The 25,678-nt window shown below is 43.9% G+C and overlaps 1 protein-coding gene and 1 pseudogene across 3 annotated transcripts in view; both read right to left on the bottom strand.

Moving 5' to 3' along the window:
• The window catches only part of Sh3gl3 (SH3 domain containing GRB2 like 3, endophilin A3), a 158,108-nt gene that overhangs the window by 30,793 nt on the left and 101,637 nt on the right, over nt 1-25,678 (bottom strand). For 2 of the 3 annotated variants that reach the window (XR_010047979.1, XM_003475472.5), the window contains exons 2-6: nt 24,033-24,101; nt 12,220-12,292; nt 9,755-9,895; nt 6,597-6,730; nt 2,190-2,348 (exon numbers count right to left, since the gene is read on the bottom strand). Coding sequence is in view for 2 of the 3 variants with exons in the window: in XM_003475472.5 (XP_003475520.4) it covers nt 2,190-2,348; nt 6,597-6,730; nt 9,755-9,895; nt 12,220-12,292; nt 24,033-24,101 (576 nt within the window). In the remaining variant the exon portion in view is untranslated. Of the gene's footprint in view, nt 1-2,189; nt 2,349-6,596; nt 6,731-9,754; nt 9,896-12,219; nt 12,293-24,032; nt 24,102-25,678 lie in introns of those variants that run through there. The other variant, XM_005006254.4, reaches the window with a different exon arrangement.
• LOC106028845 (signal recognition particle subunit SRP72-like) lies at nt 17,164-19,163 on the bottom strand (annotated as a pseudogene).

Raw genomic sequence — 25,678 nt, 5'->3', positions numbered from 1 at the left:
ACCCCCTCAGTGGTGCCCTGAGCATCCAGGGCACTGTGAGTGTTGTGCACCTGGTTAGCATTGCAGGCTGTGTCTGGGTGAATAAGTCAAGTCAGCTCTGCACTGGGGCTGCCCCCATCCACTGGGAGTGCAAGGACTTTGGGCCCATGCCCCATCCTCCAGCAAAGGTGACCAGGTCTCCATTTTCCAAGTAATGGGTATTCTTAGCAGGGAAGATCCACCCCTTGATTCCACCCTGGCTTCAGCATTGATTGCTCAGTTACTCAGAACCTGCAATGGTAAATGCTACTGCAACTGACATCCCCAAATCTCTAGCCCATAGCATAGGTGCCAGCCAAGTGTCTGGAGGAAGCACCAGTGCCACCACATTCTTCTCAAGGCCTTTCTAATGCTGTGTCCACCTGCCTCCAGTGGGGCCCTGCCAGGTGGGAGCATCATAAGGTCCTGGACTTGTGGATCCCCTGTGTTCACCCTGGGAGTCACACAGGTCCCAGTCACCTTTATGGGTGCCACCATCATTTCCTGAGAGGAAATCTGGCCATCACATCCTTCTCCCGGGAAAGCAGCAGGACGCACAGCAAGGACTGCACATGAGGTTGTGGTGCAGAAGGAGCAGAGTCCCAGGGCTGCGGAACCCAGCTCTGGTCTGGTTATGGGGAACAGGCTAACGACAGGGCTGTGGACGTGGGTCCACCCCGAAAGTATTGGCACTTTGTCCTCCCCAGTCAATCGCAGCTGCAGGGTGACCCAAAGCACTGTGCATCACTGGCACCAGCAAGCCAGGAGCAAGAGGTAAATGGAGATGTTCTGTCCCTGTCCAGAGCCTATCAGACCCCTGGACATGCAAAGGACACAGCAGTCCCCTTCAAGTCTCCTTGCTGCCACTCCAAGAAGCCACACCAGTATCTCAATCCGCTGCTAATAGGCCTGGGTGGGCAGCAATACCTGCTACAGCCCTTACAGGGCATCTAAAGCCACTGCAAAACATTTCCCAGAACCTTCAAGCAAATTAAGTACGGCAGTCTAAAATAAAAATACCCATCACTTTGGGAAAACTCCAAGAGGAAATGTATACATTTGGGAAAGAACAAAAAGAGCGCAACCTTTTATTCTTCCTCCATTTCCCATAAAATACTTGTTTTTAATTTTTAAAGGGCAAACACAATCTCGTGAGCTTACCAGTCCTCAGTGGCTTCAAGGACATGAGAAATTTCAAACTGGCTTCTGCAGTGAGGAGAGTCAGCTCTCCATGACTGTGGAACACTCCTTGGTGGACATAATCCTCTCGTGTGTCACCATGGAATAAAAGGTTCTCAGTATATTTTGACTTGACTCAAAAGAGAGAAGACCCTGGTGTATCTTTCAATAAACTATTCCAAGTATGCCATGTGTTTGAGGATAAATACAACTGTTGTTGATTTGCCCACACAGGTGGAAAAGTTTATTAAACAGCCCCCAAACGAATTCTGGCTGAGACTACCCCTGCGTCAGTGAGGCCACGCTGGGCCTGAGGAACAAAGATGGGGCTGGTGGCTGAGGCCTCGTGTACTCAGGCAGAAGAACACCAAGTGAGTCCTCACCACTAAACAAAGAAGGGAGGCCTGCCATCAGAGTGCACCCATCCCCTCCATGGACAAAGCAAATCCAAGCTGGTGGCCAGACTCACAGTTGAAGAGATCATTGTTATTTCTGGGGACTCCAACCCAAGACTTCCACAGTCTCCAAGTTCACAAAAACTGCTACGGAAAATGCAGGTCACTTCTGTTCACCACATGTTCATTCACTCAGGTGATAAAGGCCACAGAGACCCCGGTCCTCAAAAGTCTGCCTCACAAGCAATGCTAAATCTTAGCCAAATGCAACTTGCCTGAGGGCCTGAGCTTTCCAACCCCTGTGAAACCACAAATGCATAGGGAAGCCTCCAACACAAAAGCTAAACTACTCTGCAATCTTGAGATGAGCCAGAAACCTGGCCATACTCAAAACATCTCTGAAACAATCCTAGGATAAACAGGACCTCTTGAGAATTAAGACTTGAGTCAGGGCTTGCTGGATGTCCGAAGCCACCTCTGGGACACACAATTCCAGAACGTTCTGGACACTTCCATTACAACCAGAGCTTTAGAGCTTCTCAACATACTGATCACATTCATTCACATTAAGGTCTCCTGTTGGGTGTAAATACTTACATCATTTTCTAAAAAATTAAACATGCTTCTTTCAGCCAACTCCTTTGACTCTTCAAACTTTTCTACCGCTTGTCTGACTTCTTCGTCTGGAATCTTACCTACTCGCTTCTTTTTATAATCGTAATCCAGGCGACGGCCCTCCAGCTTTTTCAGGTGGTGCTAAAAGAGGAAGGAGGACATTCACAACAGGGCACAAAACAGTCTTTGTTTGTTTTGTGAGCAGCTGTCCCCTGTTCTCCGTGTAAATGCCTGAGGAAGGAAGCGATCACCACGTATCTGAGGGCAGACATCTCAGCGCCCTCAGGAGTCAGCTGTCCATGGGCAAGTACAGGAGAACATTGCAGAGGAGAAAGATCAAGGACGGTGGCTGGCAGAGTGAACCAGGGCCTGTGTGGGACACAGGATGGAGGATTCACAGCCAGGCACAACAGCGCACGCCTATAATCCCAGCAACTCTGGGAGGCTGAGGCAGAGCAATTGAAAGTCCAAGTCTAGCACAATTAAACAAGTTAACTCAATCCAGTCTCAAAAATAAACATCCAAGGGACAGGGACAGCTCAGTGGCACTGCGCATGTCTGGCAAATATGAGGTCCTAAGTTCAATTCCTGGTACAAAAATAAAAAATACGAGTTGGGATACTGGGTAAGTATCTCAGTAAAAAAAAAATTGGGGGTTCAACTCCCTGTACTAAAAAAATAAATAAATATAAAAGGAGATAAATAGTGGGGTCCCAGACAGGCTCACTGACTTCAGTGTTTGAAAGAGATTTTTGTGACCATTAAAGTTACAGAAGTGCTGCCCTGAAAAACCTCGCAGCTGCCCGCCATGGGTCAGTAGGTGCCACAGTGCAGTCACTGATGTGATTGTGACAGATGCTGGACTTTTTCATACATATTCTTTCTCCTTAAAGCTGGCAAAATCGAGGTTTTAAAATTAAACTAAATTAACATATCCGGCCATGTGTGGTGGCCCATGCCTATAATCCTAGCACTGGCAGGCTGAGGCAGGTGGATTGTAGAACAGAAACCAACTTGGGCAGCTCACTGACTTAGTGACACCGTCTTAAAATAAAAATTAAAAAGGCCTGGAGATGCAGCTCAGTGCAAAGGCCCAGAGTTCAATCCCCAGGATGGACTGAAAGAAAGAAAAAAGAAAAGAAAGGTTCAGAGATGAGCTTCCAACGCTCTTCGTAAGTTCCCTTCACTTCAGCTCTGCTGACTTTGGCACCACTTTCAGCTCTTTGCCAACATACTAAAAACACATTTCCAGTGTGCGTGTTCATGAGTGCAGGGTATTTATGAATCTTCCTGAAAGTTCCCAAACAATTATAGAATAAATTATATAAAATTCTATCATTGAACACAGAGGAGAGATAAACACAGAGAACAGAAAGACTACAGGCAACCTCGGCAATGGAGAGATTTCTAAGTGACATTATCATTCCTTGAATAAGAAATAATAATGGTAACAGAGTTGTCCATTCAGGGAAAGGATTGCTTGTTGTAGTAGTGAGCTCCCCATCATGCTCTGAATTCAAGTAGAAGGATCTCATGTCAGAAACAGTGCAAGACAGGGGCTTTGCAAGATTGACCATAAGCCTTGGAAAATGGACATTTGATACCTTAAAATGTGCTTGAAAACTGAGTGCCCAAGACACATGGATAACCCATGCTATTCATTCCGGAGAAGCATGGCTCTGGCTTCTGTGACAGTGCAGAGAGGTGGCTGACAGGATGGAGGAGGTCAAGTGATTGGTCACTCTAGGCAAACTGCAAAGCCCGCTGCAGCCGGTGAGCGAGCAGTGCACACTGCCCAAGACTTCTGCGATACCCAGAGCAGGTGGGACAGGATTCAGGCTCCTGAATCTGAGGCTCTGACTATCCATGTGTTTAAGTTTGATTGTTCAGTGTCTACTTCGAACAGCAGCTGAGTAACAAGCAGACACTTAGGAAATGATCCTGCTGCAGAATGAACTGCAGAACTTAAGCCTGAGTGTCTTCCACACACTGCCTACACTTACGATGTTAAGTCCCTACAGGGCTCGAGCAAGGAAAAGACCCTGTTGGCTGTCAGACCGTGGACTTTGCAGACAGCCTCTTGCAAGGTCAGCAACTCAAAAAGGATAGAACTGTGCTGCCTGGGTCTGGTCCTGAGTCTCTGTACCCGGGGAAGGTGCAGTGCATCTCTGCCACCCAGATGCCATCTCCTCTATGGGTTCATCCAGTCTATCATAATGGGGAGCACAGCATGTGGCAGGTGTGTAGTTCTAACAGCAGAACCAGCATGGTCCCCTCCATCCAGCCAGAGAAAAAGAGAAGCAGTTCGATGGTAGTTGGGTGCAACAGGAGCCCTTGCTGAGCCCCAGGGGAATCCAGAGCGAGCAAGGACAGAGTCAGTGTGGCCCCCTACCGGGAGCAGCAGACAGCTCAGGAGTGGGGGAGGCACAAGGAGCAAGGACAGAGGTGGGGGGTCCTGTGGGGCTGTCACTCCAGATCGTCCCTGCGATTCAGTCTCCCGTGACAGCTCTGGCCTTGTGTGGAGAACAGCAAGGTGGGGTGGACACTGTTGTACAAGAGGAGCGGACAGAGGAAGAGGAAGAAGGCCGAGGTGCCCAGGTGAGGAATGGGTCCTTTCAGGAGTTCCTGGAAGGCAGCTTGGTTTCTTCCAGTGTCAGGAATGGAACCCAGGGCTTTCACCCAGAGCTACGTTCCCCACTCTTTTTGTTGTTTTTGTTTGCTTGCTCGTTTGTTTATTTTTTGGTTTTGTTTGTTTGTTTGGTACCTGAAATTGAACTCATGACTTCTCACTTGCCAGGAAAAGGCTTGTGCCGCTGATCTATAGCCCCAGCCCCGCTTGCTTGTTTATAAAACTATCTTTTTAGTTGCTAAGTTGCCCAGGCTGGGTTCAAATTTATAATCCTCCTGCTTCAGCCTCCCAGAGTACAAGGATAACAGGCATCTGCCACCACACTCCATTCTGTTTTTGTTTTTCATCCAAACTCCCTGGCCCCACATCACATCTTCAGGCTCCCAGGATTCTCAGGGACACCCAGCTCTCCCTCCTCCATTGCCACCTGCCCCCAGCACCCTGGGCCCTGGCCACACCTTGCACACACAGGACAGCTCTCCAGCTCTGCCCCTGGCCAGAGCGTGCTGGGTGAGCTGCCTGCCAGAGTGAGCCCATCCAGCTGCCCTCTTCCAAGACCTTCGAAGCCCCCGCCAGGCTGAGGGAGGTGGCCAGGCTTGCTCTTCCTGGGTCTGCCTCTCCAGTAACACCTATCACCACATTCTGCAGCTGTTGGCTGTCTCTCTGCCCCGTAAGGGCACACACCAGTCTTACATAGCAACACCAGCCATGCCCACACTGGTAGCAGGGTACAGCGGGCCCGCGAGGCACAGCTGCTGGGTGAATGAATGAATGAACCAGTGAAGAACCAATGAGCTGGCACCCATCAGCTCCCTCCCCAGCCCTGCCTGCAGAGCTGCCACAGGGCCTGCCTGGCTCCTTTCCTTGCTGTTCCTGTCATGTGAAGTCCTGTGAACCCCTGGGGTTCACATCTCCCAGTCAGTATCTCTGGAAAGGATGGGCTGGAAGAGGGGTGAGCATCCAAGTCATGTTCATTAATCACAGCCTGCTGGCTTCACTCTGGAGTCTGGGCTGGGTGGGGGGAGCACACGCATTTCTAGTAAGTGAGGCAAAGTCCACACTTTGAGAATCATTAAAACTAAAGAGAGAAAAATCAGGCACCCACTCTGCTCAGTGACTTTGGGGTTGCCCTGAGCTGCAGTCGAGTTAGACCTGAGAGAAAGATCTCCTGGAAAGCCCCAAAAGAGGCCATCTGGACCCCAAGAGAGATGGGGTGGACATCCTGGGGTTGTTTTCCACATATATCAAAATGCCACCAAGCAGGTTGCAGGCAACTCCCTGCAGGGACCCACGTATGTTCTGGAGAGCCATTCTTAACAGCCTTCCAGATAAAAACCTTCAACTCCTAGACACTGGTTTCCTTGAGAAGTAAAGGAACATAAAAGCCACCATTGCGATGTGTCAAAAAATGCAACGAACACATACCATTATTGTAATCAAAACTGTATTGCAGATATGGAACCATTTCATTATGTGAGAAACGGCTGCAAAAATATGGACTGCTAGCCAGGCTCCCAGCTGGCTCCAGTGAGACCCAGTTTAAAGGAAGCCCTGCGTATGTACGTTCCCACGGCTTCTCCACAGCAGGCAGGGCTCACTGATCCAGGCGCTCTTTCCCCATCAGCCCAAGAAAACAGAACTGAGCTGTTATCACCCACAGACAGTACTTGCTCTGAGTCCCTGCAGAAACCTGCTAAGGATTTTAAACATAAGCATCCTTTTAAGTAGGAACCGGTTTGTTTGTAGCCTGGAAGACTTACCCCAATCTCTTTTAAATCTTTATCCTGGAGTAACTGAAGTGGATCAATAAACGTTTGCTTTACATTAATATCAAGAGAGTCTTTCACCTCGGCCATCAGTTTCAAGGATTCGCCAACCTCAATCAACGCATTGCCTTCAACAGAAAGTGCAAACAAAAAAACAGAAGAACACTCTGAGTTAACTGTAATACTTATTTAACTAATTCCCAGAACTTTGTGGTGGTGGTATGACAAGCCCCGCACTTCAGCATCTTTGGGTCTTCACTCAAAAAAAAAAAAAAAGAAGAAGAAACAAGAAAACATTCCTATTCTTCTACATCTTCCCTGTGTCTTCTGCACTTCACCTCTGCCTGAAAGGAAACACATCAAACGGAAGCACTCACCACTCTGGCCGCTAGGTGGAGGTCAAACTCCTTTTAAAACCCAGTGCTTCAGCAAACTGGCACCAAGGGCGCCTTAGAAGCTGGGGAGTAAAATCTCTCTTTGTAAACAGTAAAAGGATTCATTCACCAGGACTAAGTGTGAACACAAAGCTATCACAATAGAAATAAAGTCTTATCTCAGCCTCTGGCTGTGGGGTCTTCTAGGGGTCTGCTCTGCACCTCTGAGGTTGACTCTAGGGTTCCTAGTGGGCTCTCTTCTGTCACCAGTGGGGGCTCTCAGCAGGTTCCTCTAGAGACCAGGTCCGCCCTCCTGAGCCTGGGCAGAGACAGGCAGGCTGGGCTGGGTCACGCCCCAAAGTGCTGTTCGGTTAATCTGTAGTAATGGGCAGGATTTCTGCACACCGGCTGCTGGACACAATGAGGGTCCCTAGAAGATGGGTCCTCTAGAAGATGCCCTAGGAGATGATGTACTAAACTGCTTTCCTTTTATTTGTGTTTTATAAATCAGTTTCATAAAATAATGATCTCTCAATGCCTAGGCTTACAAACTCAGCTCAAACCTAACCTTTCATGACCAGAACAGTACACAATTTATTCACATGGAAAACAGGGAAGCATCTCAGGGCACAGCCTCACGTGGAACAGGAAACAGCCATCAGTCCCCAATGCCTCTGACATCAGGTCCCCACCAAACCCACGTTCCTGTAAGAAGATGGGCACCTGGAAGCTACCCAACTGTCTGGCTGTCGCATCCACCACCTGGCCAAGTACACTACGGGGATGTCCCCTTGCCTCCGGACCCTGCCTGGTGGCCACCTGTTCCCTCTGTAAGTACCTTCAGGTAAGAAAAATAGGCATAAAGCAAACCCAACATCATAGAGAGCTGGAGGACACTGTTCCCCACTGTCACTAATTATTAATGTCTTAACACTGCGCATGCTTTGTAAGTTTTCAAAAGATTCCCCCCCCCCAATGTCCTAGAATAACTGCTATGGCCAAATGATCGATTTCTCAATTTCTATATCCTGTCTCATTAGCACTATGTGAATAGCAACAATACCAAGTTCTCCTGGAAGCCTGAATATACTAAATTCAACTCACCCTCAGTTTAGTTTATTCATTTAAATAAACATCAATCAAAATATGATGAGTTTCTTTTTTAAAGAGGAAAGAGGTTAAAATGACTTAAAATTCATCTGGAAAAATAAAAAAGTTAAATTCGCCTCTGTAATTTTTGCACTTACGTAGAGACAATTTTATAAAATATATTTTTAAAACACTTTAAAACTACAATACCTAAAACAACATGACATTGGATCAAAATATGGAAAAACAAGAGAAAGGATGGAAATAAACTTTAAAAAATAAAAAATTATTCTGTAATTAAAGGCTCATCTCAAAATCATAGGGGACATTGGGCTTTAGTATAGTTCTGGGCCCCTTTGGGATTTTGTTTATTAGAACATAGTTTTGCCAATAAACTCAGGAGCTGGGAAATTTAAACAGAAAAGTTAACATACATATCAAAAGAAAGTAGAAATAAACATCTACACAGTTCTCAGAAGGCTGGGATGGAAAAGATTTTCTACAGGTAATGCCAAATCAGAAAGCACAAAGGAAGACTAGCGAGCTATACCCTATAGCCATTACAAACCAAGACTTTCTCTATAAAGGGAAGTCAGGAGGGGGCGCCGCCTGGGCAAGGGCTCAGCAGAGGCAGGCAAAGAGCCAGCGTCCTGCCCATCTGCTGGGAGACGGGCAAGGGAAACAAGGACAGCACACAAACACACAGCTGTGGAGGATGACGGTGACAAGCACAAGGCAGATGCTACCTCTTCGACTTACTCTGAAAGTGAAATGAAACCAATACACTATATTTCAAGTTATCAGTTATTTAAAAGCAAATGACAAGGATGATTCCCCACTTTAGTAATTGTGCTGGGAAACAGATTCTCAAACACACCCAGCAGGAATGTCAAAATGCAACAGCCCTTCTGAAGAACCACCGGTGATGTAGCAAAGGATCTGAAAAAGCCAGCCCTGGTGACACAGGCCTATCATCCCCGCACTCCAGGAGGTGGAGGCAGGAAGATCGCAAGTTCTTGCCCAGTCTGGGCAACTTAGTGACTTAGTGAGACCTTGTCTCAAAAATAAAAGGGGTGGGGGGCTGGGGATGTAGCTCAGTGCAAAGGTCCTGGGTTCAGTCCCCAACCCTGAAAAAGAAAACAAACCTGAAAACTAGGGAGACTTTTGAGTCAGTCATTTATTCAACTAATAACAGCAAAGAACAAAACTTCAGACATTTCCAAAAATTTACTTATGAAAATGATTATTACATATGCTGTGCAAAAACTATACATGAAAAAACATACAACATAAATAAATTGAGATGGTTGAACAAACTATGTATGTGCAATATTGTACAAGCTTTGAAAGCAATATTATAGAAGATGGTTATTTTACGGCATGGTTCATGATGTAATCAGTGGGAGAAACCAAGTTGTAAAAGAGATATGCTATAACCCTTTAGACTTTGAAAGGTGTATGTAGATACAAGAATAAATGAAAGACACAGAGGATACCCAACAAGGATTTTAATGAGGCCTGTCGGGTGGCTGGGCTTATGGGTGGTGGTAGTATTTCTCTTGTTTCGCTTGCAATGTTTTCTAACCTTCCTGCAACGATCACGCATTACTTGGTACTAGGAGAAAAACTCTAACATCGTCAAATGGAAGTTACTGAGCACAGCCCCCCCCTCCTGCAGCCAGCGCTCACCGAAGGTGGAGTCCCCAAGCTCCTTGCCGTACTTCAGCATGCAGTCTCCCAGCAGCCCTTCCGTCTGCGGGTAGCCCGTGGTCTTCACCTGCCCTCGGATCTTCGACACAGTGTTCAGCATTCCTAGCTTAGCTCTGTATGCTTAAAAACATCGTCATTTGTAATTCCTTCAAGTTACCAGGTGCAGTGACAGGAACACAGCATTTAAGAAACACAGCTGCCCAAACAGAGGTCATTTTATACAAACACCAAAGACCCGAGGGTGCAGGAGCCTGAGCAACCTGTTTCATTTCCTTAGGATTTGTGGGAGTCTTTACCAGGGTGGGTGCCAGGCTTGCTGTCACATAACCACGTGGAACACAGAAACTACAGCCAATGTTGTCTCTCAGTAACAGCAGGCAGGGTAGAGGAAGTCACCCGCAGGGAGCCACCTGGGAGTGTTTGAAATCCCAACTCCATAATGTCAGGGACACGGATGCCTGTGCTGACCATTTTCTCAGGGACCCAGTGTAAACCAAGAATCGAATCGGGAGGCAGATGCTTTAAGCTGCCAACTGATCACCAATTCTCTCACCTTATTCCCTACAGCTGATTCAGATGAGTGATACGCAAGGTCACGAAGGATTCGGGGCAGGAGGAGGAGACAGACCCCTGACCTCCTCTTTTCTTTCCTCTAACTTAAGCAATGTGCACCTGCTCATTTCTGCTGGTGAGATACACTGTGCACTCCCCAGAGTCAAGGAGCCTGAGATTTCCAGGTCTGCCCTCAAGGAGTTCACAGTCCAGTTACGTAGGGAGGCAGAATATATCATTGTGGAAATAAAGGCAGAGTGGTGCAGGGTAAGGCCAAGATGTCAGCGTGCTTGGGAAAGACTGAATGATGCTCCTACAGTGTGCAGGAGGCAGCGTCAGTGAAGTGTAGGAGAGACAGCTGTGGTACCATCGATGGAGGAGGAGTAAGCTGGTTTGATCTGAAGAGAAATTACCACGGGACACAACAAGAGAGAAACTAGGGAAAAAGTGACTACGAATTAAACCCTAATTTTGAGGTTTGAGATTCCATTCTCATTCTGTAGGCTAGAGAGTGAGTCACATATCAGCTTGTGGTATTAGGTACTTATTTTTTAATGCATTCTAGACTCGTGTGCATCAAACTTTAACACGTGTGCAAGGCAGAGTCTGATTCAGTTGGTCTGGGGTGAGCCCAAGATCCTGTTCTCCAGCAATTTCCCAGCTGACCCACGGACCAAACTTTGAGTGGCAAGACTTAGGCAGTCAGTGCCAGGTTTGGGGCATTGCCAACCTCAGCTTCAAAACACCAATCCCACAGGTGCCTAGGCCCAAAGGCTTCATTGCTCACTGCACACAATCGGTCTCCCACTGTCAGAGTGGGTGTGCAGTGTACCGAGTGAGACCTTTCAGGACTCCGTTCCTCTTCTGCAAGAGGAACCAGAGACCTCTGGCCAGGGGACACTTTCACTACTGTCTGGGGCCCTCCCACCTCATTCCACCAGCAGCTCTTTTGGGAATGGCATCTCTGTCTGACCATGTATTTCTGCACCCTAGAAAGCCTCTAGCCTAGGGAAGGCAGTTATTATATATTTGTGGGCTGACACACAGGGAAAGGAGCTCATCCTTCCAATCACTGATGAAGCCAGGGAGAGAAGACATAATCATCAAGATCATTTTAAAATGAATTTTACTCTTGTCATCCTCCCTGGATATTTAAATTTCTTCAATATTCACTTTCTCAATTTTAAAGTGGTTATGTCTGTACTGATTCCTACAACCAAAGGAATTACAGTAGCTGCGTGCAAATAGTTAAACTAGTAGGAAAAGTCAAATGCTACATCAAAATTCACGGAGCTCAAGGTTTGGGCGCCCCCTGCTGGTTCTTACAATTGACAACCTAGGAAAACACGGGGCGAGCCAGGGGAGGACCCAGAAATTAAAGACCTGCGGTGTAGGAGCTGGTGTAAAAGGGGACCCTCTCGTGCTGTTTTTCAAATTCAACACACTTTTTTTTTCTTTAGCTTGTGAGTGATAACATGAAAACGCTTTCAAATTAATACACAGGGTGGAAGAATTGGACTGTTTAGAATAGGATGAGAGATTTTAAAAATCCTTTTAAAAGGAAATAACTAAGAAAACACAAAACATTTGGCAGTTTTCTGAGGCACCTCACAGAAGGTGTCTGCTTAGTACTGGCCGCAACTGACGCTCAGGCCAACAGGCCATCGCAGCGTGGGCAGCGGATGCAGAGGACCCTGCGGCTGCTCACCAGTGACGATTCATCTCACTACTTAGGGTTCCCGGGGACCCCGCTTTTAAAACTGAATTTCATCATCTAAACATGGCAGGGGAGCGTGCACTTAGATCCGGTCAGCCAAACGCCAAGTAAACTGCGGTTATTAGAGTCTGCGATGGCAAAAAAGAACAGAGTATTTCAAGACTGCTCACGTTACCTGGATTCGGCTGAAGGTATTCGGTGGCTTTTGAAAGAATTTCCGCAACCGCTTTATTGGTAACATCTATTTTCTTAAAAGCAAGACAAAACATACAGAAATGTCAGTAAACAGAAAAATCAGTGAGTTCACTGCACAAATGGAGAAGCAATCCTCATTAATTTAATACTTTTAACACCACTGTGATAATCGTAATCCAGGTAAATGTTTTCAACATTTTGAAGAGGCAGTCTCATCTCAGTTTTTCATGTTGGGATGTCACTTCTTCCCAATGACATTGGAGAATATAATTTTCCTTCTTAACATTAAAATGGATAATACTGTAATATTTACAGAACTGGAGAAGTTATTGCTTTCCATTGAATGACTGATAGACTTGAACCCTCCACACTTACCTTTCTGCCAGGTGAACCTGAGCATCTATGTTCACCCAAGGGTGCCATAATAATGACTCAGTGAGACCATTTCAGTAATTAACAAGACGATCACCAATAGTAGTTCTAAAACTAAAGCTACACTGTTTTACAAGATGTTGACATTAAAATTTTCCCTGCCAGGTTAAGATTGAGCCTTTCCTTTTTCAAAAACATTCTGGTTGTAAGTTAACAGAGAATATACAATAGAGTTAGATATGCAAATTTAGGTAGCTTTATTTTATACCATTAGTAGCCCACGAAAAAGTGTAAAGGAAAAGATGATTCCTAATCATGAGAGCAATAAAAATACCTTACGTAACAATGGGCAAAGCAAATGAGAAACTCGCAATGAGCCCCAGAAAGCACATCACTAGAAGGAAAGACTTAATTTTGGAAGATATAAATCTCCCTAAATTAACATTTAAAATTTATTTGAGTCTCATTACAATTTCAACTTTTTTTCTTTTTTGGTTAAAACTTTAAAACTTCATAATGAAGTTAGATTCATACTGCATGCTGAATTTAAAATATGGACCTATAAAAATGCAAAATAAAGAGGATAATGCTTTGAAATATGGGAATGGTAAGAAGCTTGCTTCTAAGCCTGCCCTGGAACTCTAAGGTCATAAATAAAAAGACCAAAATTCTGAATACATAAAAATGAAAAACTAAACAGGGTAAGATAGAATACAAAAAAAAAAAAGCTAATAGAAAAGATCTGAATGAACAAAGTGTTACCATCTTCAGCACACAGAATTTCCATTAAAAATAAATAAACCTGAGAAGGAAGAAGAAAAAAGTACGTACTGACAATCTACAAATGAAGAAAAACATAAATTGCTTAAAGACATTTGACAAAATATTCAGAACTATTAACTAAAAAGAACTTACACTCAGCAGATTGACAAAAAATATGTCTAAGAATAATGATACCCAATATTAGGTATATTATGCAGGTGTGGAAAAATGGACTGTTCCATACAGGATGGAGCTACGAAGGTGTAAGTGCCCATTACCGGGCTGTAAACCTGCAGGATATTCTGTTTCATCTCACAGACACACAACGGCCAACCGGAGTGGTGCAGAAAGGTGCCTGCTGATCCATTCTGCACAGCACTTACAGTGCTGAGAATCAAAAGTCGTGAAAATTGTAATCCATAAGAGACAGCTGGGTAAGCTGACATGTCCAAGTCAAGAGATGTCCTTTAGTCATGAGAAAAACAAATAAGTAAGATCGATATGCGCTAGGAAGATGCCCAGTGCACACTGGCAAAGAAAGGGCAAGATGCAGAGTGATTTATAATGAAAAAAGTTTACTTTTTAACTTAAATACTATGCTCTGGTAAGAGTTCCAAGTTTTCAAATGACCAATTAATGGAAAAATACACCCCCTGAGTTGAATGTCTAAATCTGGGGCTTCAGGGAAACGTAAAAACAATGCAGAAACAGTCAGAAATGACTGGAACCTACTGTAGATACTTGTGAGCATGCGTACACACACACACACACACACACACACACACACACGCTCTCACACACCTGACCTCATTACAGTTTGTAAAATGTGAGCTCTCCCCACAGTGGTCAGCTGTATATGAAAATTCTTCTCAAAATATTTAAGAGAATTTTTCGCCTCAATGTTTCTGAGCATTACAAATGTAAATGCTTGGGAAAATTCTGTTTCAGATTTGAGAGGAAGTTTGAGGCAATCCTATAATTAGGTTGGTGATCAGAGTTTGAGGTTCTACACAGTCAGCATATAACTGGTGGTAATATTTAAAGACCGAGTCTGTTAAACAATGAGTTAGTGGGACCTGAAATAAAGATGAAAAGCTATTGTTTTATACATAAAATCACTATATTTGTAAATAATGTTCTTTTAGATTTTTAATTTTAATAAATTCAATGTTAAGGTTCTCGTTGAGGTATTCAGCCCTCAATGAATGTGAAGCACCTTCTAAAGAGGACACTGACAGGAATCGGACAGGGAAAGAGTTTCCACCTTATATTCTTCTATGTTGAAGGAAAATTGCTGGGAAACAAATCACCAAAAATAAGTTCCTTCCTCTGAGGCCCCTACAGGCATACACTAAGCTGCTGCCAGCCCAGGCCCAGCAAGGCGAAGCACCATAATCCCAGCACTCTGAGAGGCTGAGGCAGGAGGATCTCAAGTTTGAGCCCAAACTGGGCAACCTAGCAAGACCCTGTCTCAAAAAAAATTTTTTTTAAAGGCTAGAGATGTAGCTCAATGTGAAGTCCCTGAATTCACTCCCCAGTACTGGAAAAAAACCTGCAAACAAACCTTTTCTGTCAAGAGGGTGCCTGTTATACATGGTGGCAAACATGAGTGGTCAAGGTGAACACGGAAGGAATAACTCAGGTAGATTAAAAACAAAAACTCCACACGTCCTATCAGGATAACTGGGTTATTGTATAGAGGTGTATGTAGGTGTGTGAGTGAGCAAGTGTGTGACGGTGTACATCTTGAAGCTCACAAATGTGCTGGGAATGTGTTAGCACGCCATCGGGAAACACAGAGGTGAGAGTCCTTTCTGCTGAGCCCGCGTGGAGCAGAGCCCCGTTTTCAGGTGGACTGACCCGGGAACCCCACCTCTTGTGGTCCCACACAGTGTCTGAAATCTGTCCTCATGCCCCTTGCCCTTGACCATCTCTATTACAAAATTTGAAAAGAACGCAAATTTTCTATTTGGGGAATGCAGACCTTGTATTGATTTATCATGAAAGTTATTAACCAAATCTCCCATGAGCCAATTGATAATTATGTTTAATCTGTGATTTCATGAGAGGGATATGTGAAGTCTTCTATTCTGATTTTTGTCAGTTCTTCTTGTATTTTTGAAAGCTTTAATTTGCCTGTAGTGAAAAATAGTTTATAATTTTTATCATTTCCTGACAAGCTACAACTTCATCTTATAACTTTTTTAAGAAATGCTTTTTTCAATTAAGTCCTTCTTTTTAAAATCAAATTACTTTGCTGTTACTATTTTCCCCTACATTTTATGATGAGCATTTGTTATGGTACATTTTTTTCCATTAATTTGTCATTTCTGAATCACATTTTAAGTGAGTCTGATACTAACATATCATTCCCAGAAACTCCTTAGAACTTCTGGTAGGATGTTATATATTTCCATGTTTCTCACTGGTGGAATAAAAAAGATAATATACGATAATTTTATATTTCTTTTGTCACTTCTGAAATTTTTGGAAGGAAAAGACAGATCTCGGTTCATCGCTTAACTCCTGAAAACACTGTCACAGTTCGCATTTTAACCAAATCATTTTGTGGGTGACGATGCCACGTGTACTATCTCTATGTATTAAGCAAATTCTAAAAGTAATTCCACGTATGTCAATGATGTGAAAATGTTCCCATGATTTCCAATTTGAAAAACTTAAATTTTTCTAAGTGAAAACAGAATTCATTCTTCTAAGGCACTCATATTTTTTGCAGTCAAATATGGCAGTACTTTATTAACAAGAACAGAGTAATATGATCACTAGGAAATACTCAGAAGTCTAAAGTGAATAATATCTTGTGTAGCAAAAAATGCATACCAACAGAGGGAGGCATCCTAACCTGTCTCACAGCTGTTGAATGAAAGCAGCTTGTGGCAAGGAAAGACAAGTAACATGTACGTCACAAACTGCCTGCTGTAAAACACTTCACTACTTTGGGAAAGGTAAGGAACACTCAGCCCATGCTAGAAAGAAGAGCCATTTGAGTGTATTCATGGGACCAACCAGTTCTGTTAGATAGTGATACTGTATGGTATTGATTTCCTCTCTATGTAATGAAGTCGATCTATGTCCTTGATAGGAAAATTAATCTTTTTGATTTAGCTAGTCCAAACCCATCTATCCCCTGAACTCTGGGTCTTTAAGTAAACTACTTGCAACATTGATAGATTTTCTTGAGGTCTTCACTGGTGTTCAAACAGCATGTTAACATAATCTGAAAATGAAAAGGGCACAAATGACACAAAGCTGCCCATATTCTAGTATCAAGTGACAGAGAATCCGTGGTTTACACTGTTTAAGACATTTACTGTAGTCTGGTTGTGGGCACTAATTGAGGTAAGTGAAGAACAGCAGTGTTTTAATCGGGTCTCTTTTTATCACATGGCATTTCTAAGAAAATATTTGGAATGCTCAGAAGATTCCACTTTCAGTCTCCCAGAGCCTCCTGAGACAGAGTTTAAAGTGGGACTCCATAAGAACAAGCATCTTCAGTCTTCAGACACAGTTGCAGGAGCAGAAATAGTTCCCGCTGCAGTGTGCCTTATGTGTAAAACAGAAAAGGATCAAATCAACAAACCAAGATAAAGGATGCAACAGATATCAAGGTGGATAAATGCCTGATCACCTTCAATCCTCATAATGTGTGCAAAACTATGGGACACGTAGGCCAAATCTAACAAGACAGTTTGAGGAAGATGTTTTCCTATTCGATGCACAAAAATTATTTTACGGAAATACAGAGATGGAAGAGAGAGCAGTTCTGTGCTTCTTGCTGTGTAATCTTTATTATGTTCCTAGAGTCACTGAGACTCGCTTAAAAATAGCCTGGACCAAGCACATTCTAATCACCAGCCTTTCCCTCCTTCCTTCCTTTTCTGTTCCTGGAGCCCCGCAGGCTTCTGGCATCTTGGGGACATGACGTTGCTCGTAGAGGCAGAGACAGTTGCCGCACCGCTGGGTCCTGGGGAGGTGCGTGGACAGCTCGCAGTTTACTGGCATCCAGTTCAGAGAAGTTCTCGCAGTTGCTGGAGTCCCCTTTCAATGTGATCCTTCTGTTTACCCTTCTCTCTTCCTAGTAGGAAGAACGTTCTCGCACTGGCAGCCATCTCTCTGGATCTGGGCTAACTTTTAGGTCATAATTCTTAGGCAGTTTTCCTTTTTCAAATCTCTTTTCAAATCTTTTTTCAAATCTCTCTGACCTTACTCCTTTGGCTGACTGTCTCCGGTGACTTTTCCACCCTTCTTCCGCATGTAAGTAGCACCAGCAGAATTTTCAAGAGTCTCAACAGCTACTTTTAGAGACATCATATCGATGAGGGCAAGTGTTTTTAAGAGCTTTTGCCTTCTTCAGATCTACAAGCGAGTATGCAGAAATAAGTTGTGCCAAGGTGTGAATAAATTTTATATTTTGTTTTAGTAGCTATACTAGGTCACTAATTGCCTCCTCCACTCATATTTCCGCTTGAAGTTTGCTGCTTCTCTTATCAAGGACAAATGAGCAGGAGGTTTGGACTGATGGTTTTGGTACCACTGGACAGCCTGTGTGAAGACCTTGATGGCACTATCAGTGTCTTCTTCACGGCTGTGTGTGGTCACTAATGCAGACACTGTGATTCCTGGTTTCTGCTTGAACTCCTCTACGCTTCTCAAGATTAGACATGCCTTGGAAATATTACCTGGAGAAATTTTCAACTGTGCCATGGTCAGCTTAATTTCAGTTGCATTTTCTGGATGTCTATCTGAAAATTCCTGGAGCAGCTCTATTGCTTTTGTGTGTTACTTTTCCCAGTGGAGCTGGGCAGCTTGCATTAACACAGGCGGGAGATGCTTAGGGCTTTGGCACTGTAAGCCAGCAGATATTTCATGGCATTGCTCTTCCTGGTATGTGCGCATAGCAAGTAAAGCTTTGTTAAATTCTACAGCTTGCAGTTCTTTCTTGGAGAGCTTAAACTCTACTCCTTCTGTGTTGGTTAATTTCACCTTTTTCTTGCGGTCGGACATTTTGGTCCTTATTAATCATAGTGATGCCATTTGCAGTGACAGCTAGTAATCCCATATCTGTTAGCTTGAGTTTTATTATCTGACTGTAAAGCTGCAAAGCCTCCTCTGTACCACCCTGAAGCTGCAGGAGGTTGGCCATCTGACCACGAATGATGGCCAGTTTTGCCTGTGGCTCTTCCTCCATCCCATCAGAGTCTTTGGAAGATGATTGTGGCAAAGGTCTTCTGCTCTCTGCAGGATTCCCATTGCCTGGTTCAGCTGGCCTTGTCCTATCAGTGCACACGTGGTGTTGTAGCACAGCTCATGGGTGCCTTCTTGGAGACCCCCTTTCCCAGTTGCTTTGAGCTGCAACAACTGCTGAAAGTTTTGTTTTCCTCTCCTCATCATACTCATCTTGGGAGTTTTAGACGAGATCTCTATACACAGCTAAGCATTCAACAAAGCATCCCAAACGGTACAGCACCTGCCCTTACAGCTCCTTCAGCTTATCTGTCTGCGGGCTGGCACTTTCCACTGCCTTCAAGGCTTTTTCAGTTCTATTGAGCCTATACTCCCAATATGCCTTCTCAAAGGAGAGAGAGCTATTGGCTAAACCTTTGGTGTCGTATCGATGACATTCAAGGCTCCTTTGAAGCTCCCATCCTGAATAACGCAGACCAGTGTACAGTGCAGGGCAATCACATCATGCTCGTTGATCTGTAGGGCTGAGGTGGCCACACGTGCCAGAAACAGCACCCTCCACCAGCCCCAGCACTGGGCCAACAATTACGCTTCACATTCCTTTTATTTTTTTTAAAAACTCCACTTTATTACATTGGTACATTTTAAATATACATAATGATAACACTCATCATAGGGAATTTGTACCTGCACATGGTATATCATGCTTCTTTTTCCCCAGTCCCCTCACCTCCCTTCAACCTCTCTTGCCTTCTCAATTTACAAAAATTTTGTTTACATTTTTCCTTCTACTTTTTCTTGTTGCTTCTTTCCTTCTTCTCTCTTCCTTCCTTTTTCTCCTTCCTACTTGAATGTTTTCTTCCCATTTCCCAATATCTATTATACATTTTGTTCCTTATTTACACTTTATGTTTCTTATACCAGAAAAATCAAACAATATTTACATATGTGTGTACAATTTAGTTCACTTAAAGTATGGTCTTAAGGTACACGCGCTTACCCAGAAATGTCTCAAGCTTATCCTTCTTTATGACAGAGTAATACTTCATTGTATAAAAAACCCACATCTTCTTTATCAATTGATGGGCATGTGGGCTGTTTCCAAGATTTAACTAATACAAACTGTATCACTATAAACATAGGTATCCACATATCTTGATGCTTTTAATTCTTTTGGGGAGATACCAAGAAGAAGGATAGCTAGGTCTAATGGAATCTCTAGTCCTAGTTTTTTGAAGAATCTTCACAGTGGTTGCACCAATCTATACCCCCACCAACAGTGCATAAAGGTTCCTTTTTTCCCCACAGCCCTTCCACCATTTGTTACATATATGTATTTGCCATTTCTACTTCTTCCTTTGAGAAATGTCTATTCTTTTCAGATGCCCATTTTTGGACTGAATCATTACATTTGGGGTGTCTGATTTTTTTTTAGTCCTTTATATATTCCAGAACCATCATCCATTGTCTGAGTAACAGCTGTCAAAAATTTTTGCCAAACTATGGGTTGCTTTTTCACTCCATTAGTGATTTTTCTTGCCATGCAAAAGGTTTTTAATAAGATGAGACACCAGTTGTTGGTTCTTTGTGATACCTCTCTTATGGTCCAGGTTTTGCTCATAAAGTGTTTGCCTACACCAATGTCTTCAAAAGCTCTATTTACTCTACCTCACAGCAACATTAACATTGAACTTTTAAAACCGTGACCCTTTATTGTTGTTACTGTTGTTGCTGTTTTTAGTGTAGTACATGGTGAAAGATATGGGTCTAGTTTGAATCTTGGGCATGTGAGTAATATTTTTTCCAGCACCATTTATTAAAGATACTTTCTTCCAGTAAGGTATTTGGCACCTTTGTCAAAGATTAAAGTGGCTGAGTATGTCTGGAGTTGTTTCTGCATCTTCTAGTCTGTTGCACTGACGTGTGGGTCTTTTTTTTAAATCATGGTTAATTGGAGTTCTATATCCTTCACTTATCTGTATGTCAAATTCTTTTTCCCTGTTTGGGAAGTTTTCTGCCACTACTTCTCTGGTCAGGTTTTTCATAACCCTTGTGCTTTTTTTCATTGACTGCAGTCAATCTTACACTATTCTTCTTTGTATCTTCTAGCAGTGGTCAGATTGCGTTTTCCTGGTCCCTCGCTATTTTTTAAAAAATCTTTCTATTCATGACTGCTAGCCACAATCCTGTCTTTTCTAGCTGAGATTTTTGTTCTCACATTGGCTCATTCTACTGTGTATACTTTCAGTGAAACTTTTAATCTCCTAGATATCTGTTTAAACCTGTTTCATGTATTTGATTTCTTTCCTATGTTGGATATTCATGGTTTCCTTCATTTCCCTAAGCTCCTCTTTAAAAAAAAAATCTGTATCTGTTCTAGAGTCACTAAGCATATGTTTTGCTGTGGTTACTATCTCTGTAGCTGCCTGGGAAATTATTTCTGGTCTGATTTTTTTTCTAACCTCATTTATCTGCTTTATGACTTCTGCTGTTACCATCTCAGAGCGTCCACGTGGGTGGCATTAGCATTGTTCCACCTCATTGTCCCATTTGAACTTTAGTAAGCTGTATATCAGGGGTTGCATCTTGTTTAACTGTCTTCTCATTTTCCTTTTTTAAAAAAGTTTAATTGCTGGGTTGGCGCTTGCAAATTTCTTATTGTGAATAGATTTATTGCTAGTATTTAGAACCTTAGGAAATTACTACTTCTCAGAAATGTCTTCCAGGTGTATCTGGCATTTGGGTTTTCAATCTGTTGCAAGATTCTGCCCCTACAATTTATTGAAGATGAGAAGTTTCTGCCTACTTAGTTCAGCCCTGGCTCTTTGGCACTGGCCTACGGTCATGTTTATGACTCTCAGGCAATGTCAGTTTTGGTACAGGAGGAATGACAACTAATTAGAACAATTATGTCACCTTGGCTAAAGCACTGCAATCAGCAATAACAGTAGCATCAAACACAGCCTAGAAAATGGCAAACTGTGGTAACTATTTTGTCACCTTTAACTGTATGAATTAGATTTTTTTTTTTGTGGTTACATAACAAAGTCTAAAACAAATCAGAAAATTTTATACAGTAAATAAGCCCTCAGTATGACAGCTTTACCCACATGGGAGAAAGTTTAAAAGTGATTAGGGAAAAAATAGAAAAATAGGACAAGAGAAAGAGACTAGAAGCAGGGTTGGAGGAAAAGGAAGATTATGCAAATTTTGGGAAACTGGTGAAGAAGACAGGAGGGAAAGAGAGATGGAAGAAGCTAAAACAAGAACAGAACCAGAACAGAACCAAAGACCAAAACCAGAACACTAGAAAGCATGTTTACGCTCTTATAAAACCAAGAACAAAGAATGAAGAAAAAGCAAAACAAAAACAAGAAAAGACAGACAAAAATAAGAAAAACAAATGTCCACTTCAAGGCATATCTCTGCTGCCACAGCAAACATGAGGGCAGACAGATCGCAGTTCCACACTGATTAACATCAGCGAGCTGGCAGTCCCTTTACAGAATGGTGTGGCTAATCCCAGCAATCCGAACCTTCTTCAGTTCCCCTGAAGTTGAGGCTGGTTTCTGACAGTGTGGCTGGAATGTGATTTGTTCAGCCTGTAACTCTCCGTGTGCCTCCTGCCAGCTTGAACGCAGCTCCCTGACCTCCTGCTGGCTTGAACAGGGCAGCCTCACCCTGACACTGGGAGTCACCAGATGAAACCCGTCCACAGTTGTACTGAATTCTGAATTCAGTTGCCTCCTCTCCAAGAATTCTACTGGCCAGCTGCCCTATCCTGGGGGACACCTGAATCAGAATAACTCACCAGCCCCTGCAGTCTGCGTACCCACGCTCTGTTCCACTGGTGTGTTTCTCCATGGAGGCCTCTGGGGTCGCCAGCACCCACTGTGTTTCTCCAAGTTCAAACTGCCCCTCCCACGTTGTGAATCTGGGCTCGGTGAGAAAACACTGCTTGCCAACTCCTGCTTCTTCACTGAAATTCTCTCTTTGCTCTCCCCAGGGGCTCAATTCTCACTTCAGATCCTTCCTGGGTCCCAGGGACAAACTTCCCTCCTCCTCCTCTTCCTCACATTGCTGTATTTCAGCATCTGGACACCAAATCTTGGAGAGGCTCTTTCTCTGCTCCTCACCACTCCATCCAGCATTCAAAGTACTCACTTTTCTAAAACCTTACAACTCTCATCTGAAAAAGCCAGCATTCCTTGGGCCCTAAAGACAATGCTCTCCAGGCCACAGCCTGGGACTGGGCTTCACCCCCAGCACTGCCTGCCACCTACACAACCTGCCCCACCCTAGCCTCATGCTGCCTCTTTCTCTCATCCAGGAAATTTCATCAGTAGAATCAGGCCACCTTTAGAAAGTCCAAAACTAAGCCAGGTGCCTGTCATCCCAGCACTCTGAGAGGCTGAGACAGGAGGATAGCAATTTTGAGTCTAATATGAACAGTGCCGCGACTTAGTGAGACCCTGACTTAAAATAAAATATAACAAAGGCGGCGGGTATGTAGCTCAGTGTGAAGGCCCTGGCTTCAACTCCCTGTACCACAAAAAACAAAAGAAAAAAAATAAATAAATAAAAGTAAACCATTGAAAATACAAGAGGTATAGTTCAAAGGGGATGGAAACCGCGTAGGCTGGTCATTACTGGTGTTCCTGCTTCATCACCACCACCGCTTGACTGCCCCCTTGGATGCCCCGCTGACCAGGAAACACGGTCAGAGACAAGGACTCTACAGTCTTGCCCCGGGGTGTGTGACACTTGTTTCTGTGCCAAGCTGGTCACATTGTCCTAGTTGTTTCAAATACATTAACACTCTCCGTGGTTCTCAGAACTGCTGTTGAGGCAAACAGCAAACAACTCATCCCTCTGCTCCCCAGCTGGGAAAAAGGATGGACACAAGCTTGCACTGCTTCTCGGAGGGCGAAACCAGGACAAAGCTACTCGCTGTGCAGAACTGGAGACTATGGTCTTTCGCATAGTAAGCCAGCTGTTACAGATCTGCAAGTTCTGGTAACACAGGTTCACTCTCCAACACACAAAACACAATCAATGTGGCCTGACAGTCACCAAGAGGCCCATGTTTTGCACATTGTGACTTCTGGCCACTAGAGGGAACCCGTCAGCCAAATTCTATTTCCTTCCTCAAGCCCCTGCCCTGGACTGCCTTCAAGAGAGGGTCAGACCGGCCTCAGAGGTCAGCAGGGACTGCCTTCGGAGTTGCACAGCCCATGCTCCTGTTGCAGCACTGCCGTCTTCTGCTCTGATGTCCTTCACAGTACCATCACAAAAGTCAGCTTCTAAGGTTGACTTAGGTTAGGTCAACATGGATAGGTAGCAATTCCTCAACAGGAACATAGTTATCAGGTATTGAAAACATACACTTACAAAAAAGAAATTTTTTAAAAAGGCAATTTCTAATTGAATTTACATATCAAGATGTTCTCTTACCCTTTCCATGTCCAGGAATTCGTCATCTAGCTTCGTTCCTTCAGCACCACTTATTTTTTCACTAAACAGCTGCAGAAATAAGCACAAGTAATCAATTGTATGCTACAGCAGGTTCTTCTACTTTTTGACCCAAATTGTCAAAAACAAAATCTTGGATTTCACTTATTGAACTGTTTTCAAAACTAAATCCATTAAGGAAGTTGTGGTAAGGCATCATCATATCTCAGGACAGGGGAAGACACACGTTTCTCATCACACGGCCTTTGTCTTCCGTGCCTGCAGTGTGTGGAGCACGTGGTGGATGCTCAAGGACAAAGATGAGAACAGACCCAGCCACACGGGGGCATGTGATTCAGAGGAAGGGTTAACAGAGTAACACTCAACTACCATAGAAGGGAAGGGCAGCAAGCACGATGACAAGGGACAGCACCAGATACACGTCACCAGAACAGCTCAGCAGTAGGAGATGCACAGTACTGTGTTGTCCAGGACTTGTTTCCAGAAACCCCTGGCAACAGAGCTGGCTTTTTAAGGACAGAGCTTTTCAATGTGAAGCACTAAAGCAAAAGCCTTCTAAGAAGAGGCAGCATGGGGGTGGGAGGAGACAGGAGCAGAAATGATCAGGGAAAGCTTTCTCAGCGTAGGCACTACTGACACACCCGGAACAGATAATCCTCTGTAGTGGGGCTGCCCACCATGAGATGCTAGATATCAGCAGTGTGTGAGTGTACACACGCCCACACACACAACACACACTCACTCACCAGAATTGAGAACCACCAGTGCTGACCTTGGACAGATATGCTAAAGGACAGCTTGGAAGATAGAAGGGAAGCGCCAGACCATGCAACAGCATGTGAAGAGTGTGACTGAGAAGCCCCAAAAGACTCTTCATCAACACAGTGAGTCAGAGGACCCTTCAGAAAAGCACCTCTAGCCTTGGCAAGGTCAGATTCAAAAACAAGGAGGGACTGGAAGAGGAATATATGTTGACCACTGTCTTCAGGAAAGAATATCAGCAGAATGTATATCTTTCAAGTATTAATATGATGTCTTAGTTACTTTTTACTCATCGCTGAGACAAAATACCTGATGCCCAAAGTTAGGGAAGGAAAGGTTTATTTCTTACAGTTCTTGGAGATTTCAGTCCATACTCAGTTGGATCCAAAGCAGCATGGTGTGGCAGGACAACCAGTTCGTGGCTGCTGCAAACAGCAAGGCGCTAACCAGCAAGAGAGAAAGAGACATACCTTCTTCCCACCCTTACATCACATCCTGGCTCCACCCCTAGGACGGGGTAGCACTCACACTGCCAATACAAGTGCTAGACAACAAACCAATCACAAATGCTAGATTTGGTTGAGTCTACAACTGCATGAGGCTTGGGGACCACTGACATAAACCATGACATATGAACACAAAAATTGGTAATAAAGCAAATTCCATCAATGAATGCTGAAAGGACCCCAAGTAGTTTTAAATGCAAGTATGGTTTCCTCCTACTGTTCACACTACTACTTTGCACACACAGTGTTAGTAGTTAATACCGGGATGTAAGTGGAAACAGTGTTTCAGGTGAAGTTGAGGTATAAGGAGTTTCTCCAAAGAGAGTACACACAAAAGATTGCAAAAGGCCTACAACCCTC

The sequence above is a fragment of the Cavia porcellus genome, unplaced genomic scaffold, assembly GCF_034190915.1.
Source record: "Cavia porcellus strain 051 isolate PalLab524CR breed Dunkin Hartley unplaced genomic scaffold, mCavPor4.1 scaffold_6, whole genome shotgun sequence".
Lineage (NCBI taxonomy): Eukaryota > Metazoa > Chordata > Mammalia > Rodentia > Caviidae > Cavia > Cavia porcellus.
The sequence above is the reverse complement of the archived record's forward strand: the minus strand, read 5'-3'. Positions and strand labels throughout refer to the sequence as shown.